The 14,264-nt window shown below is 49.8% G+C and overlaps 2 protein-coding genes and 1 pseudogene across 4 annotated transcripts in view; 1 reads left to right on the top strand and 2 right to left on the bottom strand.

Moving 5' to 3' along the window:
• The window catches only part of LOC142196122 (uncharacterized), a 783,446-nt pseudogene that overhangs the window by 14,277 nt on the left and 754,905 nt on the right, over positions 1-14,264 (bottom strand).
• RPL31 (ribosomal protein L31) overlaps positions 1-14,264 on the bottom strand; it is a 364,588-nt gene that overhangs the window by 88,452 nt on the left and 261,872 nt on the right. The window lies entirely within an intron of this gene.
• The window catches only part of LOC142196133 (uncharacterized), a 32,864-nt gene continuing 26,581 nt past the window's right edge, over positions 7,982-14,264 (top strand). The window contains exons 1-7 of the mRNA XM_075266361.1: positions 7,982-8,045; positions 8,565-8,691; positions 8,807-8,974; positions 9,058-9,181; positions 9,299-9,396; positions 11,550-11,610; positions 11,755-12,640. Coding sequence (XP_075122462.1) covers positions 8,584-8,691; positions 8,807-8,974; positions 9,058-9,181; positions 9,299-9,396; positions 11,550-11,610; positions 11,755-12,640 — 1,445 coding nt within the window. The 5' untranslated portion in view covers positions 7,982-8,045; positions 8,565-8,583. The remainder of the gene's footprint in view (positions 8,046-8,564; positions 8,692-8,806; positions 8,975-9,057; positions 9,182-9,298; positions 9,397-11,549; positions 11,611-11,754; positions 12,641-14,264) is intronic.

Here is a 14,264-nt window from a genome sequence, read left to right as displayed (position 1 = left end):
TCCTCCTGTATACACCCCCATGTAAGCCCTCTCCTCCTGTATACACCCCCATGTAAGCCCTCTCCTCCTGTATACACCCCCATGTAAGCCCTCTCCTCCTGTATACAGCCCCATGTAAGCCCTCTCCTCCTGTATACAGTCCCATGTAAGCCCTCTCCTCCTGTATACACCCCCATGTAAGCCCTCTCCTCCTGTATACACCCCATGTAAGCCCTCTCCTCCTGTATACACCCCCATGTAAGCCCTCTCCTCCTGTATACACCCCATGTAAGCCCTCTCCTCCTGTATACAGTCCCATGTAAGCCCTCTCCTCCTGTATACACCCCCATGTAAGCCCTCTCCTCCTGTATACACCCCATGTAAGCCCTCTCCTCCTGTATACACCCCCATGTAAGCCCTCTCCTCCTGCATACAGTCCCATGTAAGCCCTCTCCTCCTGTATACACCTCCATGTAAGCCCTCTCCTCTAGTATACAGCCCCATGTAAGCCCTCTCCTCCTGTATACACCCCCATGTAAGCCCTCTCCTCCTGTATACACCCCCATGTAAGCCCTCTCCTCCTGTATACACCCCCATGTAAGCCCTCTCCTCCTGTATACACCCCCATGTAAGCCCTCTCCTCCTGTATACACCCCCATGTAAGCCCTCTCCTCCTGTATACACCCCCATGTAAGCCCTCCCCTCCTGTATACAGTCCCATGTAAGCCCTCTCCTCCTGTATACAGTCCCATGTAAGCCCTCTCCTCCTGTATACACCCCCATGTAAGCCCTCTCCCCCTGTATACAGTCCCATGTAAGCCCTCTCCTCCTGTATACACCCCATGTAAGCCCTCTCCTCCTGTATACACCCCATGTAAGCCCTCTCCTCCTGTATACAGTCCCATGTAAGCCCTCTCCTCCTGTATACACCCCCATGTAAGCCCTCTCCTCCTGTATACAGCCCCATGTAAGCCCTCTCCTCCTGTATACACCCCATGTAAGCCCTCTCCCCCTGTATACACCCCATGTAAGCCCTCTCCTCCTGTATACACCCCCATGTAAGCCCTCTCCTCCTGTATACACCCCATGTAAGCCCTCTCCTCCTGTATACAGCCCCATGTAAGCCCTCTCCTCCTGTATACACCCCCATGTAAGCCCTCTCCTCCTGTATACAGCCCCATGTAAGCCCTCTCTCCTGTATACACCCCCATGTAAGCCCTCTCCTCCTGTATACACCCCATGTAAGCCCTCTCCTCCTGTATACAGCCCCATGTAAGCCCTCTCCTCCTGTATACACCCCCATGTAAGCCCTCTACTCCTGTATACACCCCCATGTAAGCCCTCTCCTCCTGTATACACCCCCATGTAAGCCCTCTCCTCCTGTATACAGCCCCATGTAAGCCCTCTCCTCCTGTATACACCCCCATGTAAGCCCTCTCCTCCTGTATACACCCCACGTAAGCCCTCTCCTCCTGTATACAGCCCCACGTAAGCCCTCTCCTCCTGTATACAGCCCCACGTAAGCCCTCTCCTCCTGTATACAGCCCCACGTAAGCCCTCTCCTCCTGTATACAGCCCCACGTAAGCCCTCTCCTCCTGTATACAGCCCCACGTAAGCCCTCTCCTCCTGTATACAGTCCCATGTAAGCCCTCTCCTCCTGTATACAGTCCCATGTAAGCCCTCTCCTCCTGTATACACCTCCATGTAAGCCCTCTCCTCTAGTATACACCCCCATGTAAGCCCTCTCCTCCTGTATACACCCCCATGTAAGCCCTCTCCTCCTGTATACAGCCCCATGTAAGCCCTCTCCTCCTGTATACACCCCCATGTAAGCCCTCTCCTCCTGTATACACCCCCATGTAAGCCCTCTCCTCCTGTATACACCCCCATGTAAGCCCTCTCCTCCTGTATACACCCCATGTAAGCCCTCTCCTCCTGTATACACCCCCATGTAAGCCCTCTCCTCCTGTATACACCCCCATGTAAGCCCTCTCCTCCTGTATACACCCCCATGTAAGCCCTCTCCTCCTGTATACAGTCCCCATGTAAGCCCTCTCCTCCTGTATACACCCCCATGTAAGCCCTCTCCTCCTGTATACACCCCCATGTAAACCCTCTCCTCCTGTATACACCCCCATGTAAGCCCTCTCCTCCTGTATACACCCCCATGTAAGCCCTCTCCTCCTGTATACAGTCCCATGTAAGCCCTCTCCTCCTGTATACACCTCCATGTAAGCCCTCTCCTCCTGTATACACCCCCATGTAAGCCCTCTCCTCCTGTATACACCCCCATGTAAGCCCTCTCCTCCTGTATACACCCCCATGTAAGCCCTCTCCTCCTGTATACAGCCCCATGTAAGCCCTCTCCTCCTGTATACACCCCCATGTAAGCCCTCTCCTCCTGTATACACCCCCATGTAAGCCCTCTCCTCCTGTATACACCCCATGTAAGCCCTCTCCTCCTGTATACACCCCCATGTAAGCCCTCTCCTCCTGTATACACCCCCATGTAAGCCCTCTCCTCCTGTATACAGTCCCATGTAAGCCCTCTCCTCCTGTATACACCCCCATGTAAGCCCTCTCCTCCTGTATACACCCCATGTAAGCCCTCTCCTCCTGTATACACCCCCATGTAAGCCCTCTCCTCCTGTATACAGTCCCATGTAAGCCCTCTCCTCCTGTATACACCTCCATGTAAGCCCTCTCCTCTAGTATACAGCCCCATGTAAGCCCTCTCCTCCTGTATACACCCCCATGTAAGCCCTCTCCTCCTGTATACACCCCCATGTAAGCCCTCTCCTCCTGTATACACCCCCATGTAAGCCCTCTCCTCCTGTATACACCCCCATGTAAGCCCTCTCCTCCTGTATACACCCCCATGTAAGCCCTCTCCTCCTGTATACACCCCCATGTAAGCCCTCCCCTCCTGTATACAGTCCCATGTAAGCCCTCTCCTCCTGTATACAGTCCCATGTAAGCCCTCTCCTTCTGTATACACCCCCATGTAAGCCCTCTCCCCCTGTATACAGTCCCATGTAAGCCCTCTCCTCCTGTATACACCCCCATGTAAGCCCTCTCCTCCTGTATACACTCCCATGTAAGCCCTCTCCTCCTGTATACACCCCCATGTAAGCCCTCTCCTCCTGTATACAGCCCCATGTAAGCCCTCTCCTCCTGTATACACCCCATGTAAGCCCTCTCCTCCTGTATACACCCCCATGTAAGCCCTCTCCTCCTGTATACACCCCCATGTAAGCCCTCTCCTCCTGTATACAGCCCCATGTAAGCCCTCTCCTCCTGTATACACCCCATGTAAGCCCTCTCCTCCTGTATACACCCCCATGTAAGCCCTCTCCTCCTGTATACACCCCCATGTAAGCCCTCTCCTCCTGTATACAGTCCCATGTAAGCCCTCTCCTCCTGTATACACCTCCATGTAAGCCCTCTCCTCCTGTATACACCCCCATGTAAGCCCTCTCCTCCTGTATACACCCCCATGTAAGCCCTCTCCTCCTGTATACACCCCCATGTAAGCCCTCTCCTCCTGTATACAGCCCCATGTAAGCCCTCTCCTCCTGTATACAGTCCCATGTAAGCCCTCTCCTCCTGTATACACCCCCATGTAAGCCCTCTCCTCCTGTATACACCCCATGTAAGCCCTCTCCTCCTGTATACACCCCCATGTAAGCCCTCTCCTCCTGTATACACCCCATGTAAGCCCTCTCCTCCTGTATACACCCCCATGTAAGCCCTCTCCTCCTGTATACAGTCCCATGTAAGCCCTCTCCTCCTGTTCCCCATGTAAGCCCTCCCCTCCTGTATACAGTCCCATGTAAGCCCTCTCCTCCTGTATACAGCCCCATGTAAGCCCTCTCCTCCTGTATACACCTCCATGTAAGCCCTCTCCTCTAGTATACAGCCCCATGTAAGCCCTCTCCTCCTGTATACACCCCCATGTAAGCCCTCTCCTCCTGTATACACCCCCATGTAAGCCCCTCTCCTCCTGTATACACCCCCATGTAAGCCCTCTCCTCCTGTATACACCCCCATGTAAGCCCTCTCCTCCTGTATACACCCCCATGTAAGCCCTCTCCTCCTGTATACACCCCCATGTAAGCCCTCCCCTCCTGTATACAGTCCCATGTAAGCCCTCTCCTCCTTGTATACAGTCCCATGTAAGCCCTCTCCTCCTGTATACACCCCATGTAAGCCCTCTCCTCCTGTATACACCCCATGTAAGCCCTCTCCTCCTGTATACACCCCATGTAAGCCCTCTCCTCCTGTATACACCCCCATGTAAGCCCTCTCCTCCTGTATACAGTCCCATGTAAGCCCTCTCCTCCTGTATACAGCCCCATGTAAGCCCTCCCCTCCTGTATACAGTCCCATGTAAGCCCTCTCCTCCTGTATACAGCCCCATGTAAGCCCTCTCCTCCTGTATACACCCCCATGTAAGCCCTCTCCCCCTGTATACAGTCCCATGTAAGCCCTCTCCTCCTGTATACACCCCCAATGTAAGCCCTCTCCTCCTGTATACACCCCCATGTAAGCCCTCTCCTCCTGTATACACCCCATGTAAGCCCTCTCCTCCTGTATACAGTCCCATGTAAGCCCTCTCCTCCCTGTATACACCCCCATGTAAGCCCTCTCCTCCTGTATACAGCCCCATGTAAGCCCTCTCCTCCTGTATACACCCCATGTAAGCCCTCTCCCCCTGTATACACCCCATGTAAGCCCTCTCCTCCTGTATACACCCCCATGTAAGCCCTCTCCTCCTGTATACACCCCATGTAAGCCCTCTCCTCCTGTATACAGCCCCATGTAAGCCCCTCCTCTCCTGTATACACCCCCATGTAAGCCCTCTCCTCCTGTATACAGCCCCATGTAAGCCCTCTCCTGTATACACCCCCATGTAAGCCCTCTCCTCCTGTATACTCCCCATGTAAGCCCTCTCCTCCTGTATACAGCCCCATGTAAGCCCTCTCCTCCTGTATACACCCCCATGTAAGCCCTCTACTCCTGTATACACCCCCATGTAAGCCCTCTCCTCCTGTATACAGCCCCATGTAAGCCCCTCTCCTCCTGTATACACCCCCATGTAAGCCTCTCCTCCTGTATACACCCCCATGTAAGCCCTCCCCTCCTGTATACAGTCCCATGTAAGCCCTCTCCTCCTGTATACAGTCCCATGTAAGCCCTCTCCTCCTGTATACTACCGCCCATGTAAGCCCTCTCCCCCTGTATACAGTCCCATGTAAGCCCTCTCCTCCTGTATACACCCCCATGTAAGCCCTCTCCTCCTGTATACACCCCCATGTAAGCCCTCTCCTCCTGTATACACCCCCATGTAAGCCCTCTCCTCCTGTATACACCCCCATGTAAGCCCTCTCTTCCTGTATACAGCCCCATGTAAGCCCTCTCCTCCTGTATACACCCCCATGTAAGCCCTCTCCCCCTGTATACACCCCATGTAAGCCCTCTCCTCCTGTATACAGCCCCATGTAAGCCCTCTCCTCCTGTATACACCCCATGTAAGCCCTCTCCTCCTGTATACACCCCCATGTAAGCCCTCTCCTCCTGTATACACCCCCATGTAAGCCCTCTCCTCCTGTATACAGTCCCATGTAAGCCCTCTCCTCTGTATACACCTCCATGTAAGCCCTCTCCTCCTGTATACACCCCCATGTAAGCCCTCTCCTCCTGTATACACCCCCATGTAAGCCCTCTCCTCCTGTATACACCCCCATGTAAGCCCTCTCCTCCTGTATACAGCCCAATGTAAGCCCTCTCCTCCTGTATACAGTCCCATGTAAGCCCTCTCCTCCTGTATACACCCCCATGTAAGCCCTCTCCTCCTGTATACACCCATGTAAGCCCTCTCCTCCTGTATACACCCCCATGTAAGCCCTCTCCTCCTGTATACACCCCCATGTAAGCCCTCTCCTCCTGTATACACCCCATGTAAGCCTCTCCTCCTGTATACAGTCCCATGTAAGCCCTCTCCTCCTGTATACACCCCCATGTAAGCCCTCTCCTCCTGTATACACCCCATGTAAGCCCCTCTCCTCCTGTATACACCCCATGTAAGCCTCTCCTCCTGTATACAGTCCCATGTAAGCCCTCTCCTCCTGTATACACCTCCATGTAAGCCCTCTCCTCTAGTATACAGCCCCATGTAAGCCCTCTCCTCCTGTATACACCCCCATGTAAGCCCTCTCCTCCTGTATACACCCCCATGTAAGCCCTCTCCTCCTGTATACACCCCCATGTAAGCCCTCTCCTCCTGTATACACCCCATGTAAGCCCTCTCCTCCTGTATACACCCCCCTGTAAGCCCTCTCCTCCTGTATACACCCCATGTAAGCCCTCCCCTCCTGTATACAGTCCCATGTAAGCCCTCTCCTCCTGTATACAGTCCCATGTAAGCCCTCTCCTCCTGTATACACCCCCATGTAAGCCCTCTCCCCCTGTATACAGTCCCATGTAAGCCCTCTCCTCCTGTATACACCCCACATGTAAGCCCTCTCCTCCTGTATACACCCCATGTAAGCCCTCTCCTCCTGTATACCAGTCCCATGTAAGCCCTCTCCTCCTGTATACAGTCCCATGTAAGCCCTCTCCTCCTGTATACACCCCCATGTAAGCCCTCTCCTCCTGTATACAGCCCCATGTAAGCCCTCTCCTCCTGTATACACCCCATGTAAGCCCTCTCCCCCTGTATACACCCCATGTAAGCCCTCTCCTCCTGTATACACCCCCATGTAAGCCCTCTCCTCCTGTATACACCCCATGTAAGCCCTCTCCTCCTGTATACAGCCCCATGTAAGCCCTCTCCTCCTGTATACACCCCCATGTAAGCCCTCTCCTCCTGTATACAGCCCCAGGTAAGCCCTCTCCTCCTGTATACACCCCCATGTAAGCCCTCTCCTCCTGTATACACCCCCATGTAAGCCCTCTCCTCCTGTATACACCCCCATGTGTAAGCCCTCTCCTCCTGTATACACCCATGTAAGCCCTCTCCTCCTGTATACACCCCCATGTAAGCCCTCTCCTCCTGTATACACCCCCATGTAAGCCCTCTCCCTCCTGTATACACCCCCATGTAAGCCCTCTCCTCCTGTATACAGTCCCATGTAAGCCCTCTCCTCCTGTATACACCCCCATGTAAGCCCTCTCCTCCTGTATACACCCCCATGTAAGCCCTCTCCTCCTGTATACACCCCCATGTAAGCCCTCTCCTCCTGTATACACCCCATGTAAGCCCTCTCCTCCTGTATACAGTCCCATGTAAGCCCCTCTCCTCCTGTATACACCTCCATGTAAGCCCTCTCCTCCTGTATACACCCCCATGTAAGCCCTCTCCTCCTGTATACACACCCATGTAAGCCCTCTCTCTCCTGTATACACCCCCATGTAAGCCCTCTCCTCCTGTATACAGTCCCATGTAAGCCCTCTCCTCCTGTATACACCCCCATGTAAGCCCTCTCCTCCTGTATACACCCCATGTAAGCCCTCTCCTCCTGTATACACCCCCATGTAAGCCCTCTCCTCCTGTATACACCCCCATGTAAGCCCTCTCCTCCTGTATACACCCCATGTAAGCCCTCTCCTCCTGTATACACCCCCATGTAAGCCCTCTCCTCCTGTATACAGTCCCATGTAAGCCCTCTCCTCCTGTATACACCCCCATGTAAGCCCTCTCCTCCTGTATACACCCCCATGTAAGCCCTCTCCTCCTGTATACACCCCCATGTAAGCCCTCTCCTCCTGTATACACCCCCATGTAAGCCCTCTCCTCCTGTATACAGTCCCATGTAAGCCCTCTCCTCCTGTATACACCTCCATGTAAGCCCTCTCCTCCTGTATACACCCCCATGTAAGCCCTCTCCTCCTGTATACACCCCCATGTAAGCCCTCTCCTCCTGTATACAGTCCCCCCCCCCCCCCCATATACTGGTACAGCCTTGGGAGGCCCCGCCCCTTCCGGTGACACGCCGGGTCACATGACTAGTGATGAGGAGGACGTGTGTGAGGTAGAGAGTGTCCTGCCCTGAAGAGTGAGGGGGTAAGTGAGGAGAGGAGGTGACCGGGAGCCCCGACACAATATGGGGGAGACCTGGGGGGAGAGAGAGGGAGGACTACAACTCCCAGCAGGCTGCACATTACTTCTAGGCTCAGGACATGGATTATTATTAGTGTGACTTCTGTGTCCTCAGTATTAGATGTGTCGGGGTGTTCACTGATCAGCGCGGGCTCATAATCTGGATAATCCCTTTTGAGTTTACATTACGTACTATCTGTGTTGAATTTCATCCCAATCTGTTCAGCCGTTCTTGTGTGATTGAGGAACAAACATCCAAACTATAACATTTATAATATTAGTAGGAGGATAAGACTTTATAATGAAATCCCTGGATTGTTATTCAGCTCTTAGATGGCGAGAGAACAATATTAATGTCCCTAAGGCAGGGCTGGGAGCTCCAGTATATACCAGGAGGAGCCATGTATAATTCTCCATTATTAAGACGCTTTGCTTCATGTAAGATGTTCTTCCAGATGTCTTATCACCGTTGTTCTCCTTCAGGTTCCTCAGGTACAAGACGATGGTCCTCTCCATCAGTGACCCACCAGGGATGGCCGAGGCCAGAAACCACATGTCTACCAGGATATTAGAGCTGGCCCTGGAGATCATCTCCTTGATCACTGGAGAGGTGAGAGTCTCACATGACATCACTCTTATCTCTAGGAATAAACCAGGGAAATGACTGGACAGGTGAAGGATTCTTAGACTCTCTGTAGTGACCTGTAGTGTCTCACCATACACAGGATTACACAGTAGTGAAGAAGTCGTCTGGTGAGTGTGTGACACCCCGTGTGTCAGGAGGATGGAGCAGGACCCCGAGCCCCATCACCGAGCCTCCACCTCATTCACTGAGACATGAGCAGAAGATCCTAGAACTTACCAGCAGGATCACTGAGCTGCTGAGCGGAGAGGTGAGCGCTGCTGGGAATGCTGGGACATTATACAAGAACACCAAGGGAGGGCTCTGGGGATGACTGTGTCATTGTGTTGTCAGGTTCCTATAAGGTGTCAGGATGTCACTGTCTATTTCTCCATGGAGGAGTGGGAGTATTTAGAAGGACACAAGGAACTGTACAAGGAGGTGATGATGGAGGATCAGCAGCCCCTCACATCAGCAGGTAAGAGGAGACCTTCCTGATGATAGAGGAGACCAGGTATGAGGGTCACCTAGACTCCCCATCATCTGCTCATCACATATAGACAATGTATTCAGTCACTGTGTATATTTCCTATAGATGGATCCGGTCAGAGAAATCCACCAGAGAGATGTCCCCGTCCTCCATATTCCCAGGAATTTAAGGAGGAAAAGGAGAATCTCCCAGTGGATCATCAGGTAGATTTTATTGACAAATGATGCCTAAAATTCCTCAGGCATTCCCTCCGCTGAGACCCTGCACTGACTTCTGCACTAACTCTTAGCTTGCGTAGATTTATTATTTATTTATATAACACCATTAATTCCATGGTGCTTTACATTTGGGGGTTACATACAATACACAAAATATACAAGCAGATATAATACTAACAATGTCCGACTGGCACAGTGGGGTAGAGGGCCCTGCCCACGAGGGCTTACAATCTACAGTATTGGCCAAAAGTATTGGCACCCCTGCATTTCTGTCAGATAATACTCATGTTCCTCCAGATAATGATTACAATCACAAATTCTTTGGTATTATCTTCATTTAATTTGTCTTCAATGGAAAACCAAAAAAAGAATTGTCAAAAAGCCAAATTGGATATAATTCCACAGCAAACATAAAAAAGGGGGTGGACAAAAGTATTGGCATTGTTTGAAAAATCATGTGATGCTTCTCTAATTTGTATAATTAACAGCACCTGTTACTTACCTGAGGCACCAAACAGGTGGTGGCAATAACTAAATCACACTTGCAGCCAGTTGAAATGGATTAAAGTTGACTCCACCTCTGTCCTGTGTCCTTGTGTCACCACATTGAGCATGGAGAAAAGAAAGAAGACCAAAGAACTGTCTGAGGACTTGAGAAGCAAAATTGTGAGGAAGCATGAGCAATCTCAAGGCTACAAGTCCATCTCCAAAGACCTGAATGTTCCTGTGTCTACCGTGCGCAGTGTCATCAAGAAGTGTAAAGCCCATGGCCCTGTGGCTAACCTCCCTAGATGTGGACGCAAAAGAAACATTGACCAGAGATTTCACCGCAAGGTTGTGCGGATGGCGGATAAAGAACCTCGACTAACATCCAAACAAGTCCAAGCTGCCCTGCAGTCCGAGGGGACAACAGTGTCACCCCGTACTATCCAGCGTCAGCGTCTGAATGAGAAGGGACTGTATGGTAGGAGACCCAGGAAGACCCCACTTCTTACCCACAGACAGAAGCCAGGCTGGAGTTTGCCAAAACTTACCTGAGAAAGCCAAAACCGTTCTGGAAGAATGTTCTCTGGTCAGAGGAGACAAAAGTAGGAAAAGGCCTCAACGTAGAGATTACAGGAAATAAAAGAGAAGAAGACGCCCCCTACAGTCAGACATGGCGGAGGTCCCTGATGGTTTGGGGTTGCTTTGCTGCCTCTGGCACTGGACTGCTTGACCATGTGCATGGCATTATGAAGTCTGAAGACGACCAACACATTGTGCAGCATCATGTAGGGCCCAGTGTGAGAAAGCTGGGTCTCTCTCAGAGGTCAGGGCTCTTCCAGCAGGACAAGGACCCAAAACACACTTCAGGTCAGCACTAGAAAATGGTGGTGAGAGAAAGCCCTGGAGACTTGTAAAGTGGCAGCAATGAGTCCAGCCCTGAATCCCATAGAACACCTGTGGGGGAGGGGAGATCTCTTGGTGGCAGTTTGGAGAAGGCCCCCTTCACATCTCAGGGGGGACCGCGAGCAGCAGCCAAAGAAGAAGGGTCTAAGATTCCAGCAGAGCCTTGTAAGAAACTCATTGCTGGTTAGCGGAAGCGGTTGTGCGCAGTTATTGTGTCTAAAGGTTGTGCGACCAAGTATTAGGCTGAGGGCGCCAATACTTCTGTCCGGACCATTTTCGGAGTTTTGGGTAAAATGATCAACGATGTGACTTTTTTTTCATTCTCTTTTGTGTTTTTTCATTGCAAGCAAAATAAATGAAGATATTACCAAAGAGTTTGTGATTGCAATCATTATCTGGAGACACCGAGGATTATCTGACAGGACTGCAGGGGGGCCAATAGTTTTGTCCAACACTGTAACTCGACCCTCAGTTTTCCTGCATTGTACAATATCCCACCACCCGTACACCACTGAGACGCTGGGGGCAGGGCTTCAGATGGCAATAGAAAAACAATGGAAAGAATACAGAAGGGAATTTTAGTGCAGGATTTCACAGAAATAAAATGTATTACGTTTGCTGGCAGAACACCAAAAATATGTTCATAAGTTTTGGTATGCTATTGAAACGGTGAAGTTTGTTTTCTGGTTCAATTTAGGTTTACAAGTATGAAACAACTCACTTTGACCCTTCATGTTGGATCTTTACAGGAAAGTGTGGAAAGTTTAACGATGAGTGGACTAGAGATCCCAATATCGATGTCCGAAAATGGTAAGAACCTTTCATACATCTTTCATATTGTATATGTAACTAGAAAAATGAAACCTGTCATGATGGATTTTTTTTTTCTTATATTCTGAAAAAAAAGAAATATAACAAATTATTTTAAAAATCTAATTTTGTTTGGGAAAACAGTTTCTTTTTCAGATACGGACCTGATGAATGACTTCTATGGACATCTCCTTGTATCTCCTGGTTATGAAGCTGATAACCAATCTCAAATTGTCAAAAACAGAGCAGGACGTAAAATGAAGAAAATGTTTGTATGTTCCGCCCGTGGGAAACAGTTTAGAAAGAAATCTAATCTTTCTATAAAGGAGAGAATTCGGAGAGATGAACGACCATTTACGTGTTCGGAATGTGAGAAATCTTTCAATATGAAATCTCATCTTGTTAAACATCAGCGAATTCACACAGGAGAGAAGCCCTTTTTATGTGTAGAGTGTGGAAAATGTTTTACGCATAAAGGCGCTCTGAAGCAACATGAAATAACTCACACAGGGGAGAAGCCGTATTCATGTACAGAGTGTGGGAAATGTTTTAAGGTCAAATGTAATCTCGAAAGACATTGGAGAACTCACACAGGAGAGAAGCCATATTCATGTCTGGAATGTGGAAAATGTTTTATTCAGAAATCCTATCTTATTGCACACATGAAAATCCACACGGGAGAGAAACCGTTCTCCTGCTCCAAATGTGGGAAATGTTTTGCAGCGCATTCGAGTCTGGATTACCATCAGAGAACTCACACAGGGGAGAAGCCATTTTTATGCCTGGAATGTGGGAAAGGTTTTATGATGAAATGTAATCTGGAGAGACATCAGAGAGTTCACACAGGAGAGAAGCCGTTTTCATGCTCAGGATGTGGGAAATGTTTTACCCAGAAAACGCATCTTGTGGAACATGAGAGAATTCACACAGGGGAGAAGCCGTTTTTATGTCTAGAATGTGGGAGAGGTTTTAGTAAGAAAACATGTTTTATGGAACATCAGAGAACTCACACAGGGGAGAAACCATTTTCATGTGTAGAATGTGGGAAATGTTTTCTGCGGAAAGATTCTCTAAAGAGGCATCAGACAATTCACAAGGGGGAGAACAGGTTTTCCTATTCAGAATCTGGGACATGTTTTTAGGGGGGGGGGGGAATCTTGTTACAGAAAATTCATGTGTAGGTGGGAGAAATTTATTTTCATGCACTGAATGTGGGAAAAATTTCACCTGGAAATCAGTGAAGTCACACAGGACAATCATACGGGAGATATTGTGCCCAGAAAGACATTAGGGAGTGGCCGGTGTGGAGCTCCTTTGTAGGACCTGCTGCCTTGGGATGGCTTCGAATACAGAAAACCATTACAGCTTAAAGGGGTTTTCTTGGCTAAAACTTTTTTTTTTTTTTAAAAAAAAAGGTCTGTTAGTGCTATTAATGAGTTAATAAGTGCACCCATATACCTTTAGCAGTGTTTTGAGGGATTTCTGGGATTCTCTGGGATCTCCTGACATCCTCTGCCTTTGTTTACAGGTCTAGCTTCCTGGGCCTTATATCCTACAACTACCATAATGCATTGCATGAACTGACTCGCACTACCCTCTCTTAATCCCTCACACCCCCTCCCTAGCTATCCCACCCACTACTGGCCCTTCCCAACTAACTAGGTCCACAACTAACTTTGGTCTCCCACGCCTGCGCAATTGAAATGGAGCATCGGCTACAGTGCAATGTCGGGACTATGGAATGCCGGGACTCTATTGGGCAATCGCTGGCAGACGTCAAAGAAGTGGAGAATCCAACCCGACAGAAAGAAGTCCTCTCCCATGCCTGGAAGATCTGGACAGGAAGACGGGTAAGTATGAAGGTGTGAGTTAGTATTAGTGATGTTCCGTTTCTGGAAACAGGAGGTCACTGGAAAATCTGAAAATGTCCCTGGGTCCGGGAATCCAGGTAAGTAAGTTAAAAGTTAGACAGGGGGCTCTGCCTAATGTAGAAAGATTTCTGTCCTTCTCTCAGTGACCGCCGTCGTGTGCAATATTATTATTATTTTCATTATTATTATTTATATTTTTTTAGAGCTCCATCACTTCCATGATACTGTACAGATGAAAAGAATTCACATATGTAATAAAAAAAATAAGTATAATAAAATACGTCAGTGACAACATGGAAAAATGAGAGCGAGGACTCTACCCACGAAGGCCTACGATCTGCTAGGGAAGGAGTCTGTAGTTGTGGATGGTCTTGTATGTTAATATTAGGATATTGTATGCTATTTTCTACGGTTAAGGGATCGGTAAAGTGAAGGGATCGGTGAAGGTGAGCGGCCCCCCCCAAAAAAAGAGTTGGGCAGCAGAGTCCAGGGTAGATTGGAGGAGAGCGAGAACATTTGGTGTTGAGATCTTGAAAGTTTGGTTCATAGGACAGTAAAATCAGAGGTTACCCCAAGGCAACGGACTTCTGGGACTGGGGTACGTGTGGCACAATTAACTTTGATAGATGGGTCAGGCAGAGGGGCTATTTAAGTTTTAGGTGAAAGCGAAAGGAGGATGCTATGGCTGATAGACACTCTGGAACTTGGCATAGTGGTCATGTCCAGGGCAGAGAGTTTTGCTGGCGTAAGAATGAGCTGGACCAGGCAGAGGAGTGTCCAGAC

This window comes from Leptodactylus fuscus, chromosome 2 (genome assembly GCF_031893055.1).
Source record: "Leptodactylus fuscus isolate aLepFus1 chromosome 2, aLepFus1.hap2, whole genome shotgun sequence".
NCBI lineage: Eukaryota > Metazoa > Chordata > Amphibia > Anura > Leptodactylidae > Leptodactylus > Leptodactylus fuscus.
The sequence above is the reverse complement of the archived record's forward strand: the minus strand, read 5'-3'. Positions and strand labels throughout refer to the sequence as shown.